Source organism: Pseudopipra pipra, chromosome 3, assembly GCF_036250125.1.
Source record: "Pseudopipra pipra isolate bDixPip1 chromosome 3, bDixPip1.hap1, whole genome shotgun sequence".
Classification (NCBI taxonomy): Eukaryota; Metazoa; Chordata; class Aves; order Passeriformes; family Pipridae; genus Pseudopipra; species Pseudopipra pipra.
In genome coordinates this window covers 44,318,063-44,340,794 of record NC_087551.1, presented here as the reverse complement: position 1 = coordinate 44,340,794, position 22,732 = coordinate 44,318,063, and the positions used below count along the sequence as shown (strand labels likewise).

The window sequence follows — 22,732 nt, the reverse complement described above, 5'->3', positions numbered from 1 at the left end:
GGTGCTGTGGTTATAGTGTAGCAAAAACTAGTTCAAGATTACTTTATAAACCATTTTATTTGGGTAGGAGTAGCATTTGAACCACAGCAGCTAAGTAGTGGCAGTAAAACTCCTTTAGGAAGTTGAGTAAATATTTGGAGTAGTTACTGTAACATGGAGCCCTGTGCCTTTCCGCTGATCGGCTACCAGAGCCTGACCCTGACATAGCTGTCTGAGGCTGTACTACTTGGAGGTAATGGCCTCAAGCTGCACTACACTCAATTTCTTCACAGAAAGGGTGGTTAAGCATTGAAATGGGCTGCCTAGGGAGGTGGTGGAGTCACCATCCCTGGAAGTGTTCAGGAAACGACTCGACGTGGCACTTAGTGCTATGGTTTAGTTGACAAGGTGTTTGGTCAAAGGTTGGACTTGATGATCTTGGAGGTCTTTTCCAACCTTAATGATTCTGTGATTCTAATTTGCAGTGCAAATGAACTGCTAAGACTGGCTGACTCTAGCCTGGGTTGTGGCCGCTAGCAATCTGTTTGCTGTCTTAGTCCACAAAAGTCATCAATGGCATCTGAAGACACAGTGAATGTTTTAGTCTTTAAAATACCTTTTTAAGTTTATTTTTTCTTTTTTCATTTCCCTTTTTAAATTTATGTATTAGCTCTGAGATGTTTTGATATGCTAAGAAAAAATATTTCAACACATACTGAGTTAGAAGCCTAGTTGGTTAAGATGGAAGGACTTGGTGCTAATGAATATTTCATCAAGTGCAGATAATAGATGAAGCAGAGAAAAGTGTTTAGAAGTGCTTTTACACTCTTGTATTGGCCTTGCAGATTTGATGTGCAAAGTTAACTGAAGCATATGCTCATATGCATGCAAAGCAAGGATGGAGTATTGCTATTCAGTGTCTGTGTCTTCCTGGTACAAACTGTGCCACATCTCTGCATATTTGTTGGTTTCTCTGTGTACTATAAGGGCACATCAGAGAAATGGCAGTACAACCAGTATGTGTTCTTCAAGCCAGACAAGTGCTCCTTTCCTGATTAAAGAGAGTACATTTTCATGGAACTTACAATTAGTCTGTGGAACACGTTGCCACAGGATGTTACTTCAAGCCAAGAATTCAGCAAGATGCAAAAAGAAACTGAATGCTAATTCTAATAATATTTTTTTTGAAACAGAGATTCAACTCATATTTCAATTTTGAGGCCAGTTTACAGCTTTCAAGGATTAGGATGAGGCACAGAGATGAATTATTGTGTCTCTAGCCACCATAGTGTTTCTTGCTCCTTCCTCTGTCTATTGTCAGGAAAAATGCAGAACTCAGTGTATTGACTCCAGTTCTGTATCTGATTATCAGTGATCCCTCTGCACAGTCTTATTTATGGAGAACATGAATACAAAAACTATATTTGTGGACTCTATAGACTGTAGCAGACAGATCATAGTCAGATATAAAAAGAGGGTTGAGTAAATGCTGAAGAGCACACTTTATCTTCATTCAGTTAAACCTGTAGTATCATACACAAGCTGTGGGATACTGCTAGGTGAAGTCTACTAGTGCACTGTATACACAGTGAAGTGCCTATGTTTTGTAATGTTTGCTGCTACCAAAATTCCCGTTTCTAATTAGCCATTTTGCTGTGAGCTATAAGGAACACGTATCACTCATTGGAAAACAGAGCTAGCTAAACAAAAAAATAAAAAAAAATCACCACAGAAAGATACCAGAAAGGGAGCTTTTGACAAAAATAGGCATTCATACCTCAAATATTTAAGTGTGGCTAATGACATTCATGTTTTAGATTATGTTCATCTTGTATAAACAATGCGCGCTGCAGGCTGTAATCTTGGGGAGGATACATTTTTGGTGTGCTAGAGAAGAAATGAATGAGTTAGCATGTCCACGTTTTATGATCAGAATTTCTTCTCTCTGATGATTTCCTATTTTCAGGTCTTGAGTTTATGTTGTTACAAACTTGAAAGGCTTGGAGGAAAGATTTCTTTGAATGTCCTGTGTTTGGTTCTTTACTCCTTGGATTTGAAAAACTATTGGGATTGTTTCAGACATAGTTTTGGCCTAAGGATTGAACTGTCATTGCTCTTTTCTAAGAGGCGGAATAACTCATTAAATTTAATTGTCTTTCATTCTCTTTGAAAATTAATCTGCAATTCATATTACAATGTAATAGAAAGTCTTCCCTTGAGTGAGAAGTGTTGATTTCAGAGTAGATAATCTAGTTCATGGGGGTGAGGATGGAAATACCTTAGACTGATACTGCCCACAAAGACAGTGCATCTTTAAACATGACCGTCAGGTGTATTCTGATTTCTGCTCTGCCACTGAGTCTTCTGAGGCAAATCCCCAGGCAAGTTTGCAGCCTGTGTACCTCTTACAAGTGTACACGTCTGGCTCGTTCCCTCCAGCACACACAACAGCTGCTCCCAAAAAGTGAGTGAGAACCTTGGAGTTCTAATTTTCAGTTCCCTGACATAAAAATGTCAGCAGGCTCCATGTTTTATGTCACTGGCCTACATTTTCCATAGTTTGCATTCTTGTATTGTGACAACATATTTATATTTTTAATTTGGTTAATCATTGCACTTTTTTCCTCAGAGTTTACAATGATTCAGAGTCTCAAGATGCAGTGTTTGCAGATGTGGCCCCTTTGCTAACATCTCTTCTGGATGGGTAAGTTAAAAGGTGGGAGTAAGAAAGCTAAAGCACAATAATCTACTGAAACCCATAAATTAAAAAAGAAAATTACTTAATAGTGGTGATCCAGTCAAGTTTTGTGGCTTTACAGTTCCATTTCCCTGTTTTCTTTCTACTCAACACCAAGTGAATGATGTTTCCCTGTATAAACAGTGAAAACGCTTTACAAAATTTAGCAGAGCAGATAAATTTGTAAAAATAAAAAAAGTTTTTTCCTCTGGTCTGCTTCTGGCAAACCGAAGCATCGCTTCTAATGGGGGATTTGTAGGTTATGTTTCATAACCATTTTCCAATTGCAGAAATGGTGGTACATCTTGTCCAACAGTTCACATATGAAAGGCCTGCCAGGGCCACTCTTAGTTCTGGTTATGCGCGAGCACAGGCCATTGGACGTGGTGTGATCGATTCCTGGTTGAACCAGAATGGAACATCCTCAGTCGCAGTTCTACTGCTTCTTCAGGCACAGGGGTAAAACAGCATTCTGGTTTGAATACAAGACTGATCAGTAACAAGCACTAGCGAGTATATGAAATTACTTCTAGCCGCTTAAGTTTATAAAGTGATTTCTCATTTATACTAGAGCCAACTTAAGCTATTCTTGCAAAGAAGCCTTAAAGTGCATACTGTTATAAACCTTTAGGCTTCAACTGAGATTTGTACATAACTTCTTTTCTGCTCCTTTTTCATCCCTGCTCCAATGTCACTTGATTATATGGTAAAGCTGTCATGTAACTTTCCCTCCCTGTAGAGGAAAAGACAGTTCCTTTCCCTCCACAGTGGCAGAGTTGAACTGTCGCAGTCCTTGTTCCTGGCAGTGTGTGCACTGAAGTTTCCAAGTCTCCATTTCTTAAAAGCGGCCTAAAAGAGGTATATCAGGATACTGTGGATATTGGGAAATCCCAGACATCCCTTTGCATATACCACAGAGGGGCCCCCAAGGGCTACCTGGGCCGAGGGAAGTCATATATCACATTATTCTTGTTTACCACTGATAAGTGACCACAGCTTCTGTAGCTAAGCAACTTAGGGACCACTAGGTTGGAGGAGTTTAAAGAAGTCTTAAAACTACTGTTTTCTCCCCCTACTTTTCCTTTTGCAATGAACATAATTTTGCTTTGGCTCAGTATGTCACTTAAGTGTCTTCAGATATACCCAATTTGTACCTTGATCTGCTGTACTTCCCACTTTCTAATTTTCACACTGGGAGAATCCTGTCCTAGAATCCAGCATTTTCGTTTTCAGTTAGGAAATGTTATCAAAAACAAAAGACCTGTCTTGTTCTTTCAGAAGTGCTGTTTAAACAGGAGCAGATTTTCAGGGAAGGTAAGTCTGTGCATATGAGCACAGCAGCCTTCCTATTGTAAATGGGAAACAGACATACTTAGTCTGAGCCTTGAACCTCTTCGCTGCTCCTGATTGTTTTAGTCTGGGTTCCAAAGTGGTCTGTAACAACTTTTAGGTTAAGTGGAAAGTAGTGTTCTGCTCCTTTTCCTTATTTTTTCTTTATTTTTCTTTCTTAATGAATTGTTTCATTTTTCAGTATAAATATACAGGAAGGAAAGATTTTTCCATATGCAAAACAAAGTACAGCAGGCTTCAAAGTTTACAATGAGTCATACAGGACCAGCAAGGGAGTAATATAGCATTTCTTTACAGCATTGAAGGATCAAACTTTTTTGTTTATTTTAAAGAGGAAAATATATTTCTCCTCCTTTTGATTTTCTTAAACAGTGTTTCTCCTAGTCATAACTTTGCTATAGTGAACACCCACACTCTTTTCAGGAGAGTGCTACAAAACTACTGGTATTCTAGCTTGACAGTAAGAATTTTCTAAACAAGAATATAACTGTTATATATGGTAAGAAGCAGAGGAGAAGGAAAAATATCTGATGAATCATAGTAAAAAAATTTTAGACTTCTCTATTTGAAACCTTTATGTTGTAACCAGAACACCAATGAAGTAAACTATTATACAGGTAAATATATAGTAATCTGGTGCTTGTTGAATCCCCCAACAATTCATTCTCTCCTGTGCCTACTTAGATATAATACCGCTTTGGCCAGTTTTAGCTCATTTGGGCTTACTGAAATACTGTTTTGGCTTTGGCAGAGAAATTTTCACTGATTGATACCCAATTTGCATCTGTCTCTTCAATGTTCCAATCACTTGTCTACTTAGCTTCTAATCATATCATTTATATCCTGCCAGAAGTATTTTGTCCATGATGTTTACTGTCTTCTAACAAGCAACAATTAAGGAAAATTTGATTAGCTGGACTATGGGAAAGTCTGACAGACTTCTAAGAAGACTTGAATTCTGTTTTTCCTGTGGAAAACTACAACCTGCAAATTTTTGGCTCCCATTTTGGTTCCAAAGATCTCTTTGATTTTGAAGCAGAGCTAGAAGTCTCAATAAGCTACAGGTGGCCAGGCAGTGTGCATGAGGGGTGGAATTGGGAAAACTGCTCATTATTAGTCTAGCTGAAAACTACTAAAGTTAGCGTGACCTTTTCTACTGACATAAATACAAGTAGAGTCATGTCAGCAGTGAATACTTCAAGAAGGCCTCGTTTCAGATTTACAGCCCTAATATCCATCACATTTAATTTTGCTGCAGTGCTATTTGTTTTCAGTTACAGTTATCTCCTTTACTTCATCAAATCTATGATTAGAATCCTATTTTATACTCTGTATCCTAAAATCTGGAGGGACCTTACTATAAGTTTTCTGACTGCAACTTTGATTTCACATCCCCAGAAAGGTCACCCAGGTATTTGCTGTGTGGCTTATCAGCCCACATTTCTTTCTAACAAGAGAAAGCTTTCTAAATAATCCTCCCAAAATAATTGCTTCTAGGCATGTTTAATATGCAAAAGATTGTGGCAGTGGCCATGTAAATATTTCATGGCTTGAAGCCATACATTTAAAACAATTAGATGAGGGGTGTTCATTGAAATATGGCATGTGCTTGAAACAACATTTTTGATATGAGGAAAAGCATTGCATAACCAGAAGCAGCTGTTTCAGGTCTGCCCACAGAGGAGGTAGCTTAGGCAGTGAAATTTTACTCCCTGGCAGAACAGGAGCAAGTCCATTCTTGCGACTCTCTAATAGAGCAGAAATTTCAGCAAACGGCAAAGTGCTCCTCGTGTATGGAGATTCTGCTAATGTTGTGTCTCTGAACAAACAAGATAGTCCAGGGAGGGAGTGGTCCTATCAGCATAACTACATGTCTTCCAAGGGTTTTGCTGGCACAGTTCTATGGTCAACACCAAGATGCTGGCAGGTGCTGCAGAGCAGATGCAGCCAAGGAGTACAATACAGTATCGGTCCTCCCTACAAAGCAGTACTGTGGCTGGATGCATCTGTGCCCTCCCACTTGTTTTGTTTGTGTTGACTTTGATCTAATTGTGTTAGAAACACACTTTCTAGATAGGAATCATACCTCTAAGTTCAGATCCCTGAACAGCACAGACATCCACAACTGAGCTCCCAACTGTGGACTATTTTTTTTATTATTTTCAGTGCAGTGAAAAAGGCAGTTTCAGAGCTCTGTGCATTAGATGTATTTACTTGTCTACTTCAGAAGATGGTGAATTGTGTTTCATAGATGCCTGTACCTGTGCACTAATGTTGTACACTTTTCATCTTTGACTTGTCCATATCAGAGCAGTTCCTGCCACCTTTATTCCAGAGTAGTCATTGTGTGCATGCTCGTACTGAACTAATGTTTTTGGTATAAAATTTGTGCCTCTTATTATTAGAGCTGTCTTCTCTGACTGATGAGCCTGCCTGAAAAAGGCTATGAGAGATGAAGAGTTCCCAGCTGTTAAGACACTAGTGCAGTGGTTTGCAGCACAGCACTGTAAGACAAATCAAACCCACTGATGGTTTACTTTAAAATGCTGTCTGGTAAACTGCAGTGCTTCACAAGCTGATTTACAAGCAGCTCAGTAGTGCACTTACTGGAAGTTGGGCAGACAGGACATCTAACCTCATCAGTCATTCCAAGCTAAGCATCCCTGAAACAACTTCTTAAAAGCATCCCTTCAACTCTGCTTAAAAAATAAAATCTGCTTAGGGGATGTTATGGGCAATACTTTAGTTACTTTCAGATTTTGAGATCTCCAGAAAGAAATCAGGGGCAGTGTATTTATTTTTTTGTTTCAGTTTGTGTTCCCAAATCGTTTGGGGTTTGACTTGCCACCTAACAAACACATTTGGTAACAGTAAAATAAATGAAAGCCCTTTTAAATTTCAGGTACAATGTGTGTATCATGGCTTACGGGCAAACTGGAAGTGGGAAGACATACACAATGTTGGGACCACAGGTAGAGGGGAACTTTGCATTCACTATAGAAGATGAATCAGAACTTGGAATTATTCCTCGAGCTACCCAAGAAGTGTTCAGGTAAAAACTAAGTAAAGGCTTGTTGTCAGTGGTAGTCACCTTAAATTTTATAGAAAGAATGAAATAATGTTTGTAATGTATTTATCATTACAGATTTCAGCTTCAGAATTATTAATATTTGTATCTTCTCTGACTGCCATTTGATTTTTTTAGTTTTTATATGGATTTCTAGTCTCTCTCCTGCTTAATCTGATTTTCTAAGACAATAAGATTATGCAGTCTTGCTGTGTGTTATCTGTCCATCTGTCTTTCAGACTCCTAATTAGCTTTTGAATATGTTTCAACCATAGTTGTGGAGTCCAAAAGATAATTAAGTTCTTACAAGTTTAGTGAAAATTGACAATTGAAGAGGATCCAGATTAGATCTAAGTCCCAAAGGATAGCAGCATTTTTAACCACAATCTGCTCCTGCTTTGAGAATTTTTTTACTTGAACCTAATACAAGAACTGATGTGCTGCTGTGTTATAACAGAAGAGCCATTAGAGGTTTTTCCAGCTAAGCCTGTTTCTTTTGGAGAAGTGTACAAGCTAAATTAAAGATCCAGTTTTGTATGAGAATAACTGTCTAACTGTAAATACTCTCCTGAATAGACAAGCCCTTAATTTATTAATTTTCCCAGGCTGTGGACAGATAACTTCTTACAGATCTAGTTTGCCATCTCTGTCTGTTCATTGCTTGCACTCTGCCAGATTTTATACCCTGAGCTCTGAATGCAATAACAACCAGCAGAGAAATGATATAAAAAAAATCTTGAGGCAGAAGGCTAGTGGAGAAAAACAATTTGAGTCAGTACAGCTGTTTGGAAAGTTAAGTTTTATATACTGCCTCATGTATAATTTAACTGTATATTCTGATTCTTCAGCTTAACAACCACAGCTACAGATACTTAATAAGCACTTTAATCAGATTGTAATTAGATTACCATTAAAGAATAAATCTTTATTTACACGTTGCTTACTTGGGGTTTGACTTGAACATTTTTTGGCTTTTTTCTTCTTTTTTTTTTCCCTTATTTTTATTTTCCAGGCTTATTTCAGAAAAGCCACCAGGAAGTTACTGGGTTGAGGTTTCTGTTGTAGAAGTGTATAATAATGAAATTTTTGATCTTCTGGCCAAAGACAGTTATGGAAAAGTATTTAGCATCAAGCGTGATGTTGTCACAACCAGAGAAGGGAAGAGTGATGTTCCATTGCTTACGCATGAGTAAGTACATGACTTGATCCTTGCCATCCAAACATGGTCTGGTGTTAATGCAATGTATAGCTGTCACAAAATTGCATTATAGGCACGAGATTGCATCTAAACAATGAGTCCTTATCATGTGCAAAAGAACAGTTCTGTTTCTGTTGGCTCAGTCTATTAGACTGCAGTTCACTGCAAATGTCAAAATACTTCCAGAAATAACTGTACAATTAGTTTGAGTTATACTCCTGTGTGAAGTGCCTTCCACTCAGAATGCCTGAAGATTGCTGCATATTTTCTTGTTGCTGGGTCTATGGCTCTTCTTGTCAGCTGAATAAGAGTCACAAAGCACTTTCCATTTAGTCTTACTAAATGATAAAATTTACACATTATAATAGAAATTTATGTACTATTTGTAAATTTTTAAGCAGCTGTAGAATGTTAGCCTTCCATACATACGTTGGAGTTAAAAAAAAGTAAAAATAATTAGATTTTACATGATCTTTTAATACAAATATCCATTTTACTACTGCTTAGTGTTCTGTTTTCACAACTGGAGGCGTTAAAGTTGGAATTGATGTGTTGATGTGTTAGCAAACCATTGATATGGTTTGAACCCATAGTTCTTGAAAACGGAGGTTCTTCAAACTAAAAGCTAAGAAGCAGCTAAGCTTCTAACCATTCACTTTTAAGATGTATACCTTCCCACCATCGATGTATGGTAAGTTTGATTCTTATTTACACAATTTGACACTGTAGGAAGAGCTAGGGTATTTAGGGCTACAGCTGTACTTACTGTAATGCCTTCTTTTACTTACTAAGTAAGGCTATGCTGTTAAGGGAATGAAAAACTCCAGAAGAGGCTGGGAGCAGAGCCTAACCTGTGTGTCTGAATCTTTCTTGGAGGAGCAAATCTTTTTCCTTTGACTAGAGAGGAAAGGAACCGTATGACATAAGAAATGAAGATGGGTGCATGTAGTGTGGGCATGAGAGGAGTTGAATTTTCCTGTTTCATCAGAACTTCTAAGTAATTTTTAATTATGGTACTTCAGTAACTAGGATGTTGGCCTGGCTTCAGTTCATTCCTGGAAAGTGCCTACTCCATTTCCCAAGGGAGCTTTGTATAGTTAGTGAGTGACTCATACCTTTTTGTAGGTTTTGGAGAAGGGAGAGGGGAGATGCAGTGGGACTTGTGCCACAGAGAAAAGAAGTAGAAGCTGCAATAAGGTTTCATTTGTCCTTCTAGTTAATAAAATGGCTGCTCTGTTTATTTCTGTAAATTTTAATTTATGTTAAAGGAACTTGGCGCCTTGAATTAAACCTCTTAAAAACCACTTATCTCAATCAGTTAATACTAAATTCTAATGCAAACATAAATAAAAATATGGACTTGTACTTCAATTACAATGCAAGCAGTGAAAAAATTCCAATTCATAAACAGGTTATATTAATAATTACACAGAAAGGTTAATAAGAAAAAGCAAACCCAAACAAAGTAAGGGAACCATTGAATGAGGCCACCCGGCTGCCCAAAATCTAAAGTAAACAGCTGGTGCTTTGAATAAAAACACATCCTCATTTATGATAATATTTCATCTAGAATATATTGGCCTGCTGGGTCTCACTGGCTTCTCCATATATCCATTAAAGTACAGTAGTCTCTTTCCTGCTAACATGTTCATCTTAGAGAATCACAAAAACCTCAAGTCTCTTTCTTCTTTTATAGTGTGGTTGACCTTGGAGAACATTCAGCATCAAATTCATAACCTAACCACAATAGGGCTTCTCTTTGTAGAATCTGGTCCTGGAATGTGTGGCATATAGAGCATCATTAAGTCGTAGAGATTATACTTAAATATTATTTCTGTCAGTCCTGCTGAGGAGCTACTGTGCCAAGCTCACCACACTGGGGATGCTGCTTCCCTCCAAAGCCAGCTGCAGCTGTCCAGGAGGTGACAAGCACTGACAGCACACCCTGAGGCCTGTCTTCTGCAAATGGTCATTGTAGGGTGGCAGCTCATGGCACTGACCCCTTTGATAGGGCACAGCAGCACCTTGCAGAACCCAATAGTCTGGTGCTGCATCCCAGCCAAGGCTGCTTCCCTTTCAGGGCATCCAGTCCTGGCTGACCAGCCACTGGAAGATGCAGTTCAAGACTTGGGAAGGCAGGATGTGTGCCTCCTTTGACTGGAGGCAATACTCAGATCACCCCAGTATGAGGCTCTGACTGTAGGAACTAGAGCCACTGCTTCCCTGCTGTTGCCAGGTCAACCAACCAGGGAGACATCACCAGTGGTACCTCTACCAAGAGGTGTTACAAGGGAGGCCAACATGTGTGGCTCAGGATTGACAGGAGAAGTCTGTAGTGATTATTTACTTCATGCAGCCCTGGATACACAAAGAACTGCTTTTAGGTGGCTGCTTCTCTTAAGTGCCTATAAATATGGTGTGGCCAAGTGCTTTTCTGTTCTTCAGGTGCCCTTGCTTTATTTTCTGAGGAAATTGCTTTAGTTGGGCATAGTTTGTTTTCTTTTGCTCTTCTGTCTCTAAACTCTTCAAGTATGGCTCTTAACATCAAATAAGTTTGTGTCCGGTGTGACCTTTAATGAAATCAGCCAAATCTAAATAATGAAGACCTTGCCTTTTATCACATGCTTGCTTTTGCTGACTTCAGCATTGTGGAACCAAGCCTGTGGCCTGTCAGGAGTGTTATTTATGATTCTGCTATTACAGGGCATTCAGTCACCAGGCAGTCCTAACTCGTACCCCCACCTAAAAACTATTGTTCAGGTGTTGTATCTTGAATGATGATTGAAGAAGGCAATGCAGAGAAAGGAAAGGGTAGGCAATCTTTCCTCATTTGTTTTAAACACTGCAAACCTAGGGAAAATCATAGTGATTTTCTTCTTTAGCTAATCAATTTATTTCACTCCCTGTATTAATTTCACTTTCTGTATTAATTTCACTTTCTGTGTTAGGTCTTTGCCTTTTGACTGATAATATTTGCAGTACTTCCTTTAACTGGAAAAGTAAACAGATAGTACAAGATAAAATGGTCTATAGGAACTTATGCCTAATCTATTCTGACATTGAACAGTGGAATTGAACTTTTTTCCAGGGATTCTGGTTTTCATTCCAAATGTGAAATATGTTTTCCAGAGGCCCAGAGAAATTTTGGGGGGTTTTGCCTAATACTACCTAAGAAAAGGAGCTACCTCAACATAAACTGGACAAATCCACCTCTGTAAGACCAGAGATTCCAGCAATGTCTAAACCTATGTCTTCTCTTCCAAAGTGTGGAGATGTAGAAATTTCAGTTTCTTCAAGAGCTGAGCTACAGTAACTATGGACCTGCAAGGCTAACAGGCCACTTCTGCAGCACTTTCAGGACTACATCACAGCTTTTGTCTTGAATTTTCATCTTGGACTGTATCCCACCTGGAAAAATCTATATACAGCTGTTTGTGCAGCTCAAAACTGAGATCAGTATAAGGAGAAGAGCAGGGACGTGGAGATGCTGAGATTCTCACCTAAATTGTCAGCTTTCTCATGTGATTTTTCCTGTGAGTCAGTTAAATATCCTTCTTGTTTCTTAGGACTGTTGAAAATGCATCTGAGTTTTTACATCTAGTCAAGAAAGGCCTACAGCTGAGAGTCAGGCACCCAACACTGGTGCATGCTCACTCCTCTCGTTCTCATCTGGTAGTGACATTGACCATAACCACAATTGTCTTTGGAGATAACTTTGGTAAGTAGGATGTTACTAAAATGCATCTAGAGCCAGTTGTTTTTAGAAAAACAGTCTGTGGACTGTGAGATTTTCATATTATTTTTCTTCCTTTTTCCAATGTTTGATACATTCCCTCAGTTCTTTTCCATTTTTCTAACTTCTACATACCTTCTTAAATAACAGACCACCTGGATGTTTGAATGCTACTGAAACTTTGAGTTTCATAAAAACTTACCACTTTTCTTTACATGTCTTGACTTACAGAGTTCTTGGAGTTTTATAGCATGGAGCAATTAATGAATAAATGTTGTCAGTAAGTCATAAGAGAGTTAAGATCTCAGTAAGATAGATAAAGTAGTTAAATCACTTAGAATGAATAATTACATGTCATACAAAGTTTGTGGTAAAGCTAACCATGCATTATAGGGATTGGATACGCTTTTGGGTGAGAAATAATCAAATTGTTTTACCTCCAACCTTGCAAAAAAGTCCATTAAATTCAGTCTCTTGAACTGTTAGTAATAGGTCACTGCATGAAAAGACAATATAGTTGTCTTATATACGGTGGCAACATCTCTATTTCTACTTTTCATTACCACACCAAGACTTACCAGTTTATTGCTTTTGGGATTTTTGGAGTTAACTTTATTTTCTTTTGCTTATGTTATAATTAGGCTCTCTGTTTCCAGTGCTCTGGTCCATCTCCTTCATACTCTGCAACAACAGTATGATTTTAGAAAGTGGGAAATATTTCACATTTTTTCCCTTAGATTGCTATCAGAAATTAAACCACCAGTATCAGCAAAGCAGAACAAACAGTGCCCTTACTTACCTACAGGCCTTGCCAAAAGACACAGTTACTTCAGAAGTTGCAGCTCCAGTGTTTCAGATGTTAGCTCTAGGCAGCTCCAGATTCTTGTCAGTCAGACAGATGTTACAATTTTCAAAACTCAGTGTTGCACTGTTAGGTACCAGCCATCTTGTCTAGTCCAGAATTCCCTTTGCCACTTCTAATTGCAGTCACTCCACTGTGGCATGTTGTCTGGCAGCAAAGCTCTGCAGAAATGTGTAATTGCTGAATGCAGACTCAGGCTTTCAGCTCACAGGGCACGGATGAAGATGTGCCCTGTAGGGGCACGGAGCAACACTGCAAAGGGTGCCTCACTGCAACAGTGTGACAGCATGTGTGACAGCACATTCTGTCTTGTTTAAAAAGAGAAGATCCTGATTTAAAAGCCAGGTGCAATTGTCAAATACCATACCACCAGATATCTGTCACTAAATAAAAGGTTGTAAAATCTGTGGTGAGTTCAGCACCTAAAGCCAAGGTTGACAAGCCAGCACTTTTTCAGATTTGATTAAGGTGTTTTAGCATGTATTATCTGTCTTTTGAGAAGAGCTGTTTCTTAATTTTGTTGTCTGAAACTAAAGAAGAGACCACTAAGTTGACACTGTATGGCCTGAAGCCATTTATTCTGTGTAAACCAGCACAGCTGCTCTGTCTACACTGTGAACATCCAGCTTGGGTTTTAGCAGTTGTTCCTTACTTGGAGAAGTATAGAGCTCTGCAAGACAAGTCATCTGCTCTTTACTCAAGTTTTGCAGCTGTAAACTTTGTACTATTCCAACTAGACTCTTTAAACACCCAAGAAGGTCTGTTGTCTCTATGACCTGTAGCAGAGTATGTGTCTTTTATTCTTTTATGTCTTTTAGAGAGAGAAAGAGAGAGATGGATGAAAACCAAAACACTAATTAAAAAGCAAAACTGCTTTGGGAAATCCCTTTTAAATATATTCCTGCTAAGCTAATGTGAAAGCAGATTTCCCAGAGAATCAGTCTTTGTCTTCCTTCTCAGCAGAGAGTGAAAGCCAGATGCTGCTGCTGAGGAAGAGGAAGGATAGTAGTAGGTAACAAACCTGGACAGATGGGAGTAATACTATTGAAGCTAATAGCTTATCATGTGTAGATCCAGCAGTGGGATATGAGGGCTGAAGGAAGTCTAGGGGGAACAACAGGAAAGGACAAAGTAGAAAAGGCAGGATGAGGATTTTTTTTTTTTTGCCAGAGCACCAGCAAGTTATGTTTCTAATACATAGAACCAGACTTTAGAGCCTACTGCTCCCAAAGATCCAAAATCTCACTTTGGTTACAGTCAGTCTAAAACTTGAAAAAAATACCTCTTTAAAGGCCTTACTGAACTCCTGTTTCTTGCTTTCCACATTGTATACAACACAACCTACACCAGAACTTGTTACCAGTCGGTACAATCAGTTTGATAAGTAAAACCTTAAATTAAGATAGAAAAAGTGATTCAGCTTGCCTTGCCATGGATTCTGACTTGTATATTGCTTCTGTTAGAATAGACTTAAACAGCAGATACTGTACATCCCCTATCGATGTCCCATTTTTCCCCTATCTCAATTACCAGTGTCAGTGAGAAGCTCTCCTTGTTTGCTTTTTCCATTAAACAGGTACTTCATGGGAAGATGAACAAGCCAGTCAGAGACTAAATAAAGAGGTTTCCTGCACCTTTCCACAAAAAACGAGAGATAGTAAATCTGCCTCTTCCTCTGGAACCTCTTCACCAGTGCAAGTCGAAGCAACTGAGAAAATTAAGCAAGTCAAAACTAGACTGCAGCTGGTGGACCTCGCTGGTAGTGAGTGTGTTGGTAAGGGAATGTGCCTGCTTGTGGGCATGGATCACCCCAGATCTAGGTTACAATAGTTGCCTTTAGTTCTTTATAGAGGGGTACATGCTACCCTGCTCACATACCAGGCTCACTTAAACCCACAGATCCTGCCATAAAAAAAAATTTGAGGGCTGATTGTTCCAGTTTTACACTGGTACAGTATAACTGAAAATCTGACTGCATAAGCTTAAAATAAGCTCAGGGTGTTTACCCATATCATAAGTATATTATTTGTTCAAACTGGTTTTATTAGGCCTGGTTTTCTGCTCTGGAAAGTAGCATGTTTTTGTACAGAAATGTTTCAAGTGCATAAATTATTTAAATATTACAAATATCTGTAATAATTGATATCACCATGTGTAGGGTTTTCTGCCTTTTTGTGGAAATTAGTGTTGAAAAGATAATATTATTTTTGTTGTTTCTTCAAAGCATATTCCTCCTCCTGCCTCCTCTATGCACACAGTAATTTCAAAAACTTGATTATTTCCTAAAGGACAAGCTTTCTTACCAAGAAAAACCATGCAGCCAAATGTACCATTCCAGAAATAATGTTTTGAAAACTGAACCAGTATTATGAAAGAGTCTTTTACTTTACTGCCAAGAATTCTTGCTGTTGCTCACTGTTAAACTTTTGTTCTACAGAGAAACCTAATATAATACATTATTTTTTTCATTTGCTCTAAATGCTGAAAACATGTAATTTTGCAACAGGGTGTGTGTTTGTTCTCTCAGTTAAACCAGGACAAACATTTCCTTGGGTTGGGGCTCGGCAGGCCAGATCCTCCAGTGAAGCTAGAAGAGCTGTGCTAACATCAGTGTTAGATGTGGCCCAGCACACACAGCAGACTGCCCTCTGCCATCAGCTGTGCTGGTGAATTTACCCTGGTAAAAGTGAGGGCAGCTGTTAACTCATAATTGTTTTAAAATGTCAGCAACTCTAAGGGAGCAGCAGTACATCAGGCTTCTCACACACTTCAGCACCCTGCCTTGTTAGCTCTACAGCCATCCTGAGTCATTTACAGGCCAAGTGGTCCCTTTCTGGCAAACTAGGTTTCAGTTTGAAAACTCAGCTACATGCTTTCGTGGAAGTTCATCTAACCAAATGCAGATAATGAGCAGTTTAAACAAGTACCTCCTCACCTATTTGCAGTTTTCTGCTTTAAGGTGATGTCCGCTGTCTCAGGAGTCCACCTTTCCTTGAATAAACGAAGTCTGGGGATGTCTGTATACACAATGGCCCCAGTAATGTCAGCCTGAGATTCACCCTATCACAGATTGTTGTCCACCCTTTGGCAAGTCTTCCAAACTCTTTTGCTCTGTGTCTCTCTGACAAGTCTCTACCACTCTAACCTCATCCTCTCCCACAGTCGCATTTCTCCTCATTGTCCAGACTTCTGGGGTTTTTGCTATTACTGTGCCTTTTCACATTTGCCTCTTGAACTCCTCGTTTGTCCTCCCAGTTTGGAAAATGCTGCCCTATGGGAAACACAGGATCTCTAGCAGCTCCCTGTACCTGTCTAGAGGTGGGAGAGTAGGCAGAAGAGGAAACTGTTAGCCCTATCTGATCAGCCCACTACTGTGAGCTCTGCCTAACATGGATCATGTGCTCTGGGTAAGGAGAAGTGATTGCAGATCACTTCTGTACCTCATCCACTGTCCTGAACAAAGCTCAAATTTGAATAATGTGATACTAAATGCTAATAGCAAATTTCTCTTCCCCAAATGGGCAGGAGGAATTAATTACTCTTAACTGCACACTCATCCATACTGATCAGAGTTGAGCTTGCAGCACCTCTTTGAGTTGGTGCAATGTGTTGCATAGACCAAACCTTTCCAGTGTTGCTCAGGGGCAGCATAGCTACATACCACCATGCTGGTTGGGTGGTAGAAGGGCATAATTTTCCTTTATCCATTTCCTTATAGCAAATCATGCCATAAACCTCCACCTCACAGCCTTGGGTGAACACAAACCCCTCACGCTTGTGTCTGCTATACAGTTTTGCTTCTGCAGCTTGTACCATCAGTGCCTCCCCTCTTTTTCCTAAGGGATATAGATGGGGCAGTTACCTATTATAAAAAATGGTGAAACAAAACAGACTTCTTTCTGAGGACATTGTGGACTGGTGTTTTGTCTTGTCTGATCTTAAGGTGTTCCTACGTTCTCGGTTCCTTGTTCTTAATACATATGAAGCCAAAGTGCGTTGTACAGATGAAGAGATCAACTTTAACATGAGATGCTTCAGACCATCTGTAGACACTGAACCTTCTTTAAGAAAGTTCTTCAAAAGAGTGTAGAGTATTAAACAATTTATTGGCAGTCCAGACTGAAAAACCACTGCATCTTGCTTTTGGCATGGGTGTGCTGGAAGTCGTGGTTCAGAATTTGTGTTTAAAAATGTTGAGTCAAAAGTAGACGATACAGCAACAGAATTTTCCCCACATTACAGTTTGAAGTAGCTTTGCTTAGTGTTACCATTGCCTTTTTCTACACTGTACCAGGTATGTCTGGAGTGACAGGGGCAGCACTGAGAGAGACATCGTTTATTAACCGCAGCTTGTCCGCCCTGGCCGATGTTCTTGGAGCAATAGCAGAGCAGCGGTCTCACGTCCCATATCGGAACAGCAAACTTACCCATCTGCTTCAGGACTCCGTAGGTGAGGGATTATTCTGATTTCTGTTTAACTATAGATTTCTCCTCCTAGTTTTCACCTTCCTTTGTTGTATAAAACTAGAGGATGATCTTGTACTCCTTGCTTGTATGTGGCCTCTGTTCAAAGACTCTGGTCCTGGAGCCAGTGTGAGTGTTCTCACAGTGAGGGTTCTGAACTCCTCCTGAATTTGGCTAAACCTTGCTGTTTCCAAGGTTCATTTGAGGAACATCTCAATAGGATCATGTAAAAGTTAAAAATTGCATTTCACTGGTGTTTCATGTCAGGTACAGTTGACAAGTTAAACTTCAGTCTTTATTACTACAGGGTATAATCAAGTACTTGCACATTCCTTAATATTGTGCCCTGTAGCAGTGAGACAAAGGAGAAAGACAAGACATGGTACTGTGCTACAACTTCTTTCTGTGTTTGGGACACTTCCTCTTCTTTAGCTCCTCATCTATGCAGAAGCAGTTTTAAAGCAAGTGTTATTCCTGCAGTAGTGTCAGATTTGTGTCCATTTTTATAGTATATTAGTCCATTTTTCTTCAGCCAGAAAATATTAGCCCTCATGCTTTTAATCTCCAAGGCACTGACAGTGAATGAGGTAATAGTTCTTCAGAGCTTCTGAAATACTGTTAATTTTTGCTTAAACTTTGAATTTCACCTACTGCTGGAGTCTCTACTGTGAAAAGGGAAAGCCAAAAAGAGAAGTGAGTTTAGGGGCTATGTGTAGGCGCTGAGCTTGGTTTTAACCATGCCTGGTGTATGATTTTGGTGACACTGTTTATGTCAAGTGTTGAAAATGGCAATTTCCTCCTTTGTTAGATCATTCTGGGTAAACTTCTGGGTCTGTTTTGTTTTATTGTCACACAAATAAGCCATTTTGCCATTGCTCCAAATTTACAAACATTTGGCAAAACTTAATGAAGTGCCCAGGCCCATAACATACGTGCTGATTAACTGATGAAGTTATAAGGAGCAAAAAAAATCTAAGTTACAAACTGTGAAACACTTGGGGGTAAATATCATACTATTAGATATAGACTTCCCTTGAAGGGGCTGTCTTTTTTGAACAGCTTTCTTCACGAGCAATCTTCTGCTTCATAAAAGCAATGGTAACCTATTCTTACTGTTGTGTAGATCAATACATTACCAGTGTATAACTTACTGAAAATGAGGTAAATAAGTATGTTTTGCCTTTTCCCTGCTTTTAGGAGGCGATGCTAAACTGTTGGTTATGCTTTGCATCTCTCCTGGCCAGAAGTACTTAACAGAATCAATGCAGTCTCTGGGATTTGGGACTCGTGCTCGGCAAGTTCAGAGAGGACAAGCCAAGAAAAAAAATTTCCCAATGCCTAGTAAAGCAAAATAAAACTTAAGACTCCTGTGGATTAAAGTATTATTAATGAGTTCCTCAGACTGAAATGTATATTGTTGTCCTAAAGCCATTCTTTTAGATATCATCTGCCAGATAAAATAAACAATCCTCAACATGGCATTAGTAAGTAATAAACCTGCTGATACTGTTCTTTCTCCTAACATAATAGTAAGTATTGACAACAGCTACCAACCATGGTGGAATGGCAGAGAAATAAATTGGGCTTTCAGACATGGCTTTGTCTGTGTGTTACCTTTGGGCAAGTAGAACTGAGTCAACAGAGCCCTGATTTAGGATGGTTCACTTCTGAAAGGCCAAGGGTGCATTCTGTTTTCTCAGTAGAAGACAAGAGTCTAAATATCACTCCAGTGCTTCAAAACATTTTGGATTGCTCTTCTATCTAGCACGGATGGGGTCATTCCTAATGCAGTATCAACAGGCAGGAGTGTAAAGCAGTCTGTGAGCTGTATTGAATGGAGTTCTGTTCTCTGGTTTTAGGTGGGAAATAATGGCATTAGTGAGATGGAGAAAAATGAGTAAGGCTATATCTGTTATCCCTCTGGAATGTAGTTTAGGAAGCAAATGAGGGATTACACAACTTTCTGAAAACACACTTAGGTTAAATGGTTGGAACGAATTCCAGCTCTGCTGAGTTCACTAAAACCACAGCTTTGCCTAGTTTGGGGGTATTTTTGCTTCATGAGTGCTGAGAGGCCCTGAACTAAAGATCCTAATGGGACCCACCTTGTACAACTGTTTTAGTAGTACTCTGGCCTCTTGTTTCTCTTGCATTTCTGAAGCAAGTTAAACACATCACAACCTTTAAGCTGTGCCTGCAGATTAGAAGAGGATAACCATCCATCACACAAATAAAACACCAAGTAGCAGCTTGTCATATGCTATTTGTAATCCACAAGTGGCTTTCACCCTCTTATACCAGTGCTGAGAAAACATCATGCAGGGTTTGTGAATGAAGTTACACTGGAAGAAGTTTCAAGGAAGTTTAAGCAGTGTTAGAGATGAGAAGTGGTTCTGAGATGAGCCGTTGGGTTCAAATAACATCTGATGTGTTTTACCCACTATGTTATTGCTCAGCAGAGGCCTCAAGATCCACTCCTAAGTTTTTCCACCAGCAGTTGCTCTGCCCCTAGACTGGGAGAGAGGTCATTGTTGGGTCACTGCAAGAAGGCTTAAATTGCAGTGGCCTACCCAGAAGGCTGGAGTTTATAGTACTCCAAGTCACTTAACCTTCACAAACATAAATATTTATCCAGAGATTATGTAGCATACTATTATTGGAATTTCAGCCTTGAATATGTAACAGCTGCTGTGTTGCATGCAGTGCTCTGGTGCTCAGAAATTACTATCCAACCAAGTAGTAACACTTGCTTTCCTAAATAATGTCATGAGGGTAAAAAATGCCTTAACTTTACCTGATTCCAACAGTAACAGATGGTTACAAAAAGAATTTGGCCACTGGAACTTATGAAGCTGAGTGGTGGTAAAGCAATCTCAGGTGAGAAAGTGTCAGAGCGAAGAGTGTTAGCCTGGTAAGTGAAATGCAGGAGCAGCCAACTTCAAGCTCATTGTAGTCTCCGGACAGCTAGGCTACTAAGGCAGCCTGGATTACAGCTCAAAGAGAGGTTGAGTGACAAGGGCTAGCTGATTCCACCAGCATCTGTAAGTAAGTTCCTCAAGTACTTTAGGGATTTGACATTTCTAAGTGTTACACAGAAATGCAACTTGTCACGAGCTGCACTTTTCTCCAGAAAAACTGCTCTTCAAAACTTTGCATTTGTTTACAATCTGTATGGTAGGGGAAAAGCAGCAATACTTATTGTTAGAGCAGAGAAATAACCCCCTCAAATATGAGCAAGTACCAAAAGGTTAAGTTTGTACATTGACATTAACTCTGCCAAATTCTGAGTATGTAACATTCCCTATTCCTGTTTTCCTTGTCAGTGTAGCCTATTGCTCAGTGTATGACCTGCACAACGGAGCGTACAGGATATGCAGGGCAGGAAGGTTAACATTTTGTTCTAAGAACTTTCAGGTTTGGAATTTCCTGGGTTATAGAGATGCGATTGCTCAATCCCAGTGTCTGATGCGATGCACTGAAGGGAAGAAGGGTAAAGGTTGTAAGGGTACACAAGCAAGTAAGAGTGAAAGCTACCTAAGTCAGGAGAAGTTAATTTCAATGAAGTCCATGAGTGCATGGTGCAGCATTCAGCTGTTGTCTTGTTGTACTGAAACAAGAGCACTCCCAACTACCTTCTGCCTGCTCAAGCTGGTCACTGGGTCACCGTTCTGGAGGCAGTGCTGCTCCATATAAGGGGGTGCTCTCTCCTGTCCATGATCCTTGGTGCATGGACCTTGGTGACAGTCAACACATTAACCTTCCACTGCTGGGCTCTCATGCTCCTCCCCTAGACTCCAACCATCTCCTGTGGCCCATTCAGTCAGTGCTCAGCTATATCACCTTCCTCTGCACCCTAGCTGGCCGTAGGAAGCTCCACACAGTGATGTAAGGCATCGCAAACCCCAGCTACCCATGGGACTGGCCTTCAGCGCCCCTCTCGAGTTTATGCTGCTGCCTTCATTGCTCCACAGAGCAGCTGAGCAAACCATTTTACCAACAGGAGCCAGAAGCCTCCACCTCTTCCTCAAAAAGCCTACCCATTATAGAAACCAGCAAATACCAGAGAATTTGCTCTTGTGAATAGTTCAGTATTCAGCATCCTGGTTTAGTGTCCAGCTGGTCAAGGAGTCAATGGCATGAAGCTTGACCAGCACGGCGGCTGCCTGAGAGGCTTAGGGTCTCATACTCCTGCCAATGTACCCCGAACATGTTATGTAAAGCTGGAGGCAGGTTTCAAACTCCACACACCCCTTGCCCCTGCCACCCTACTCACACATCCTCTAACCTACGGGCCAAGCACCCTCTGAGAAAGCAGAAAATTTGGATTCAGTTCAACGACAAATGTTTGAGCTCCTGTCTCTCCCAGCACATGTGAATGCTCTGGCTTTTCAGGACATCCAGCAGATCTGGAGATAGGTAAAATGGGACTCTGTCAGACCAATCCCCAAGTCCTAATAGAAGCAAGTGCTTATCTAAGGTAAAATACACACATACATGTACACACAGACTACACAAAGGTAGCAGAAGCCTAGACTTCTCTAGAATCACAAAAACCTTCACAGTACCAGTCCAAAATTTGTCCCAAAAGTAGAGTTTGGTGCCCACATTTCACTGTCAGTTTATCATTACAGATGGAATTTATCAACTGTGGTTGGTGGTTCCCCTTGCAGCCAAAGGAAAGGGATTAACAGGATAGATCCACTTTCAGCAATGCCTCTGCCTCCCTAGTCTAGCAAGGGAGTCCAGGCAAAGGGTTTAGAGCCCCAACTCTCAGTTTGCCACAGCCAGGGAAACTGATTGCTCAAGGACCTGATTTTGAAGAACATACAACTGCTGTGGAGGTTCTTCACTCATTTTTTCAACCTCAATCCCTACCATACCTGCCCAGCTGTAACCTTAAGCTCTGTGGTATTAGTCCAACCCGTGTCTTTCAGCATTTGCAAATCTGTCCCCAGTCCACTTGCAGCATCCAGCTTTTTGAACAGGGGAAGGCAGCATGCAGTGAGGCAGAGCAGACGTATGGCATAGGAGCAGCTCCCCATCAGTTCCCTGCGGAAAAAAGTCCTCACCCTGCACCATTTGCAGTGAATGAATTCAAATGGGACAGACTTTTGTCCCGGCAGAACTCTCTTGTAACTTTATTACCCCATATCTATCTACACCGACTCCCCGTCCAAGCTCTCCAGCCAGCCAGATGCTTCTTATCCACCCACACACCACACACAGCCACGTGACTGCTTCCAGAGAACAGCCATGCTTCAAGCGGCTTTCCAGCTTGACCTTGTGATTCTTTTCACGCATACACTAATCTTAGCTCTGGCTAGCTCAGGACCACAACATCC

General features: G+C 40.2%; 1 protein-coding gene and 1 long non-coding RNA gene across 4 annotated transcripts in view; one reads left to right on the top strand and one right to left on the bottom strand.

Moving 5' to 3' along the window:
- Nucleotides 1-18,792, top strand: part of KIF25 (kinesin family member 25) — a 43,753-nt gene extending 24,961 nt beyond the window's left edge. For 2 of the 3 annotated variants that reach the window (XM_064648939.1, XM_064648938.1), the window contains 7 exons: nucleotides 2,609-2,683; nucleotides 6,969-7,118; nucleotides 8,146-8,322; nucleotides 11,898-12,049; nucleotides 14,503-14,700; nucleotides 17,221-17,376; nucleotides 18,588-18,792. In XM_064648939.1, the coding sequence (XP_064505009.1) occupies nucleotides 2,609-2,683; nucleotides 6,969-7,118; nucleotides 8,146-8,322; nucleotides 11,898-12,049; nucleotides 14,503-14,700; nucleotides 17,221-17,376; nucleotides 18,588-18,745 (1,066 nt within the window). In that variant the 3' untranslated portion in view covers nucleotides 18,746-18,792. The remainder of the gene's footprint in view (nucleotides 1-2,608; nucleotides 2,684-6,968; nucleotides 7,119-8,145; nucleotides 8,323-11,897; nucleotides 12,050-14,502; nucleotides 14,701-17,220; nucleotides 17,377-18,587) is intronic. The other variant, XM_064648940.1, reaches the window with a different exon arrangement.
- Nucleotides 8,317-14,508, bottom strand: LOC135411423 (uncharacterized). Its single transcript, XR_010429143.1, has 3 exons — nucleotides 12,864-14,508; nucleotides 12,643-12,745; nucleotides 8,317-8,631 (listed from the first exon to the last, which is right to left on the bottom strand). It is a non-coding gene; the product is annotated as an uncharacterized LOC135411423 (long non-coding RNA).
- Nucleotides 18,793-22,732: the final 3,940 nt, after the last annotated feature.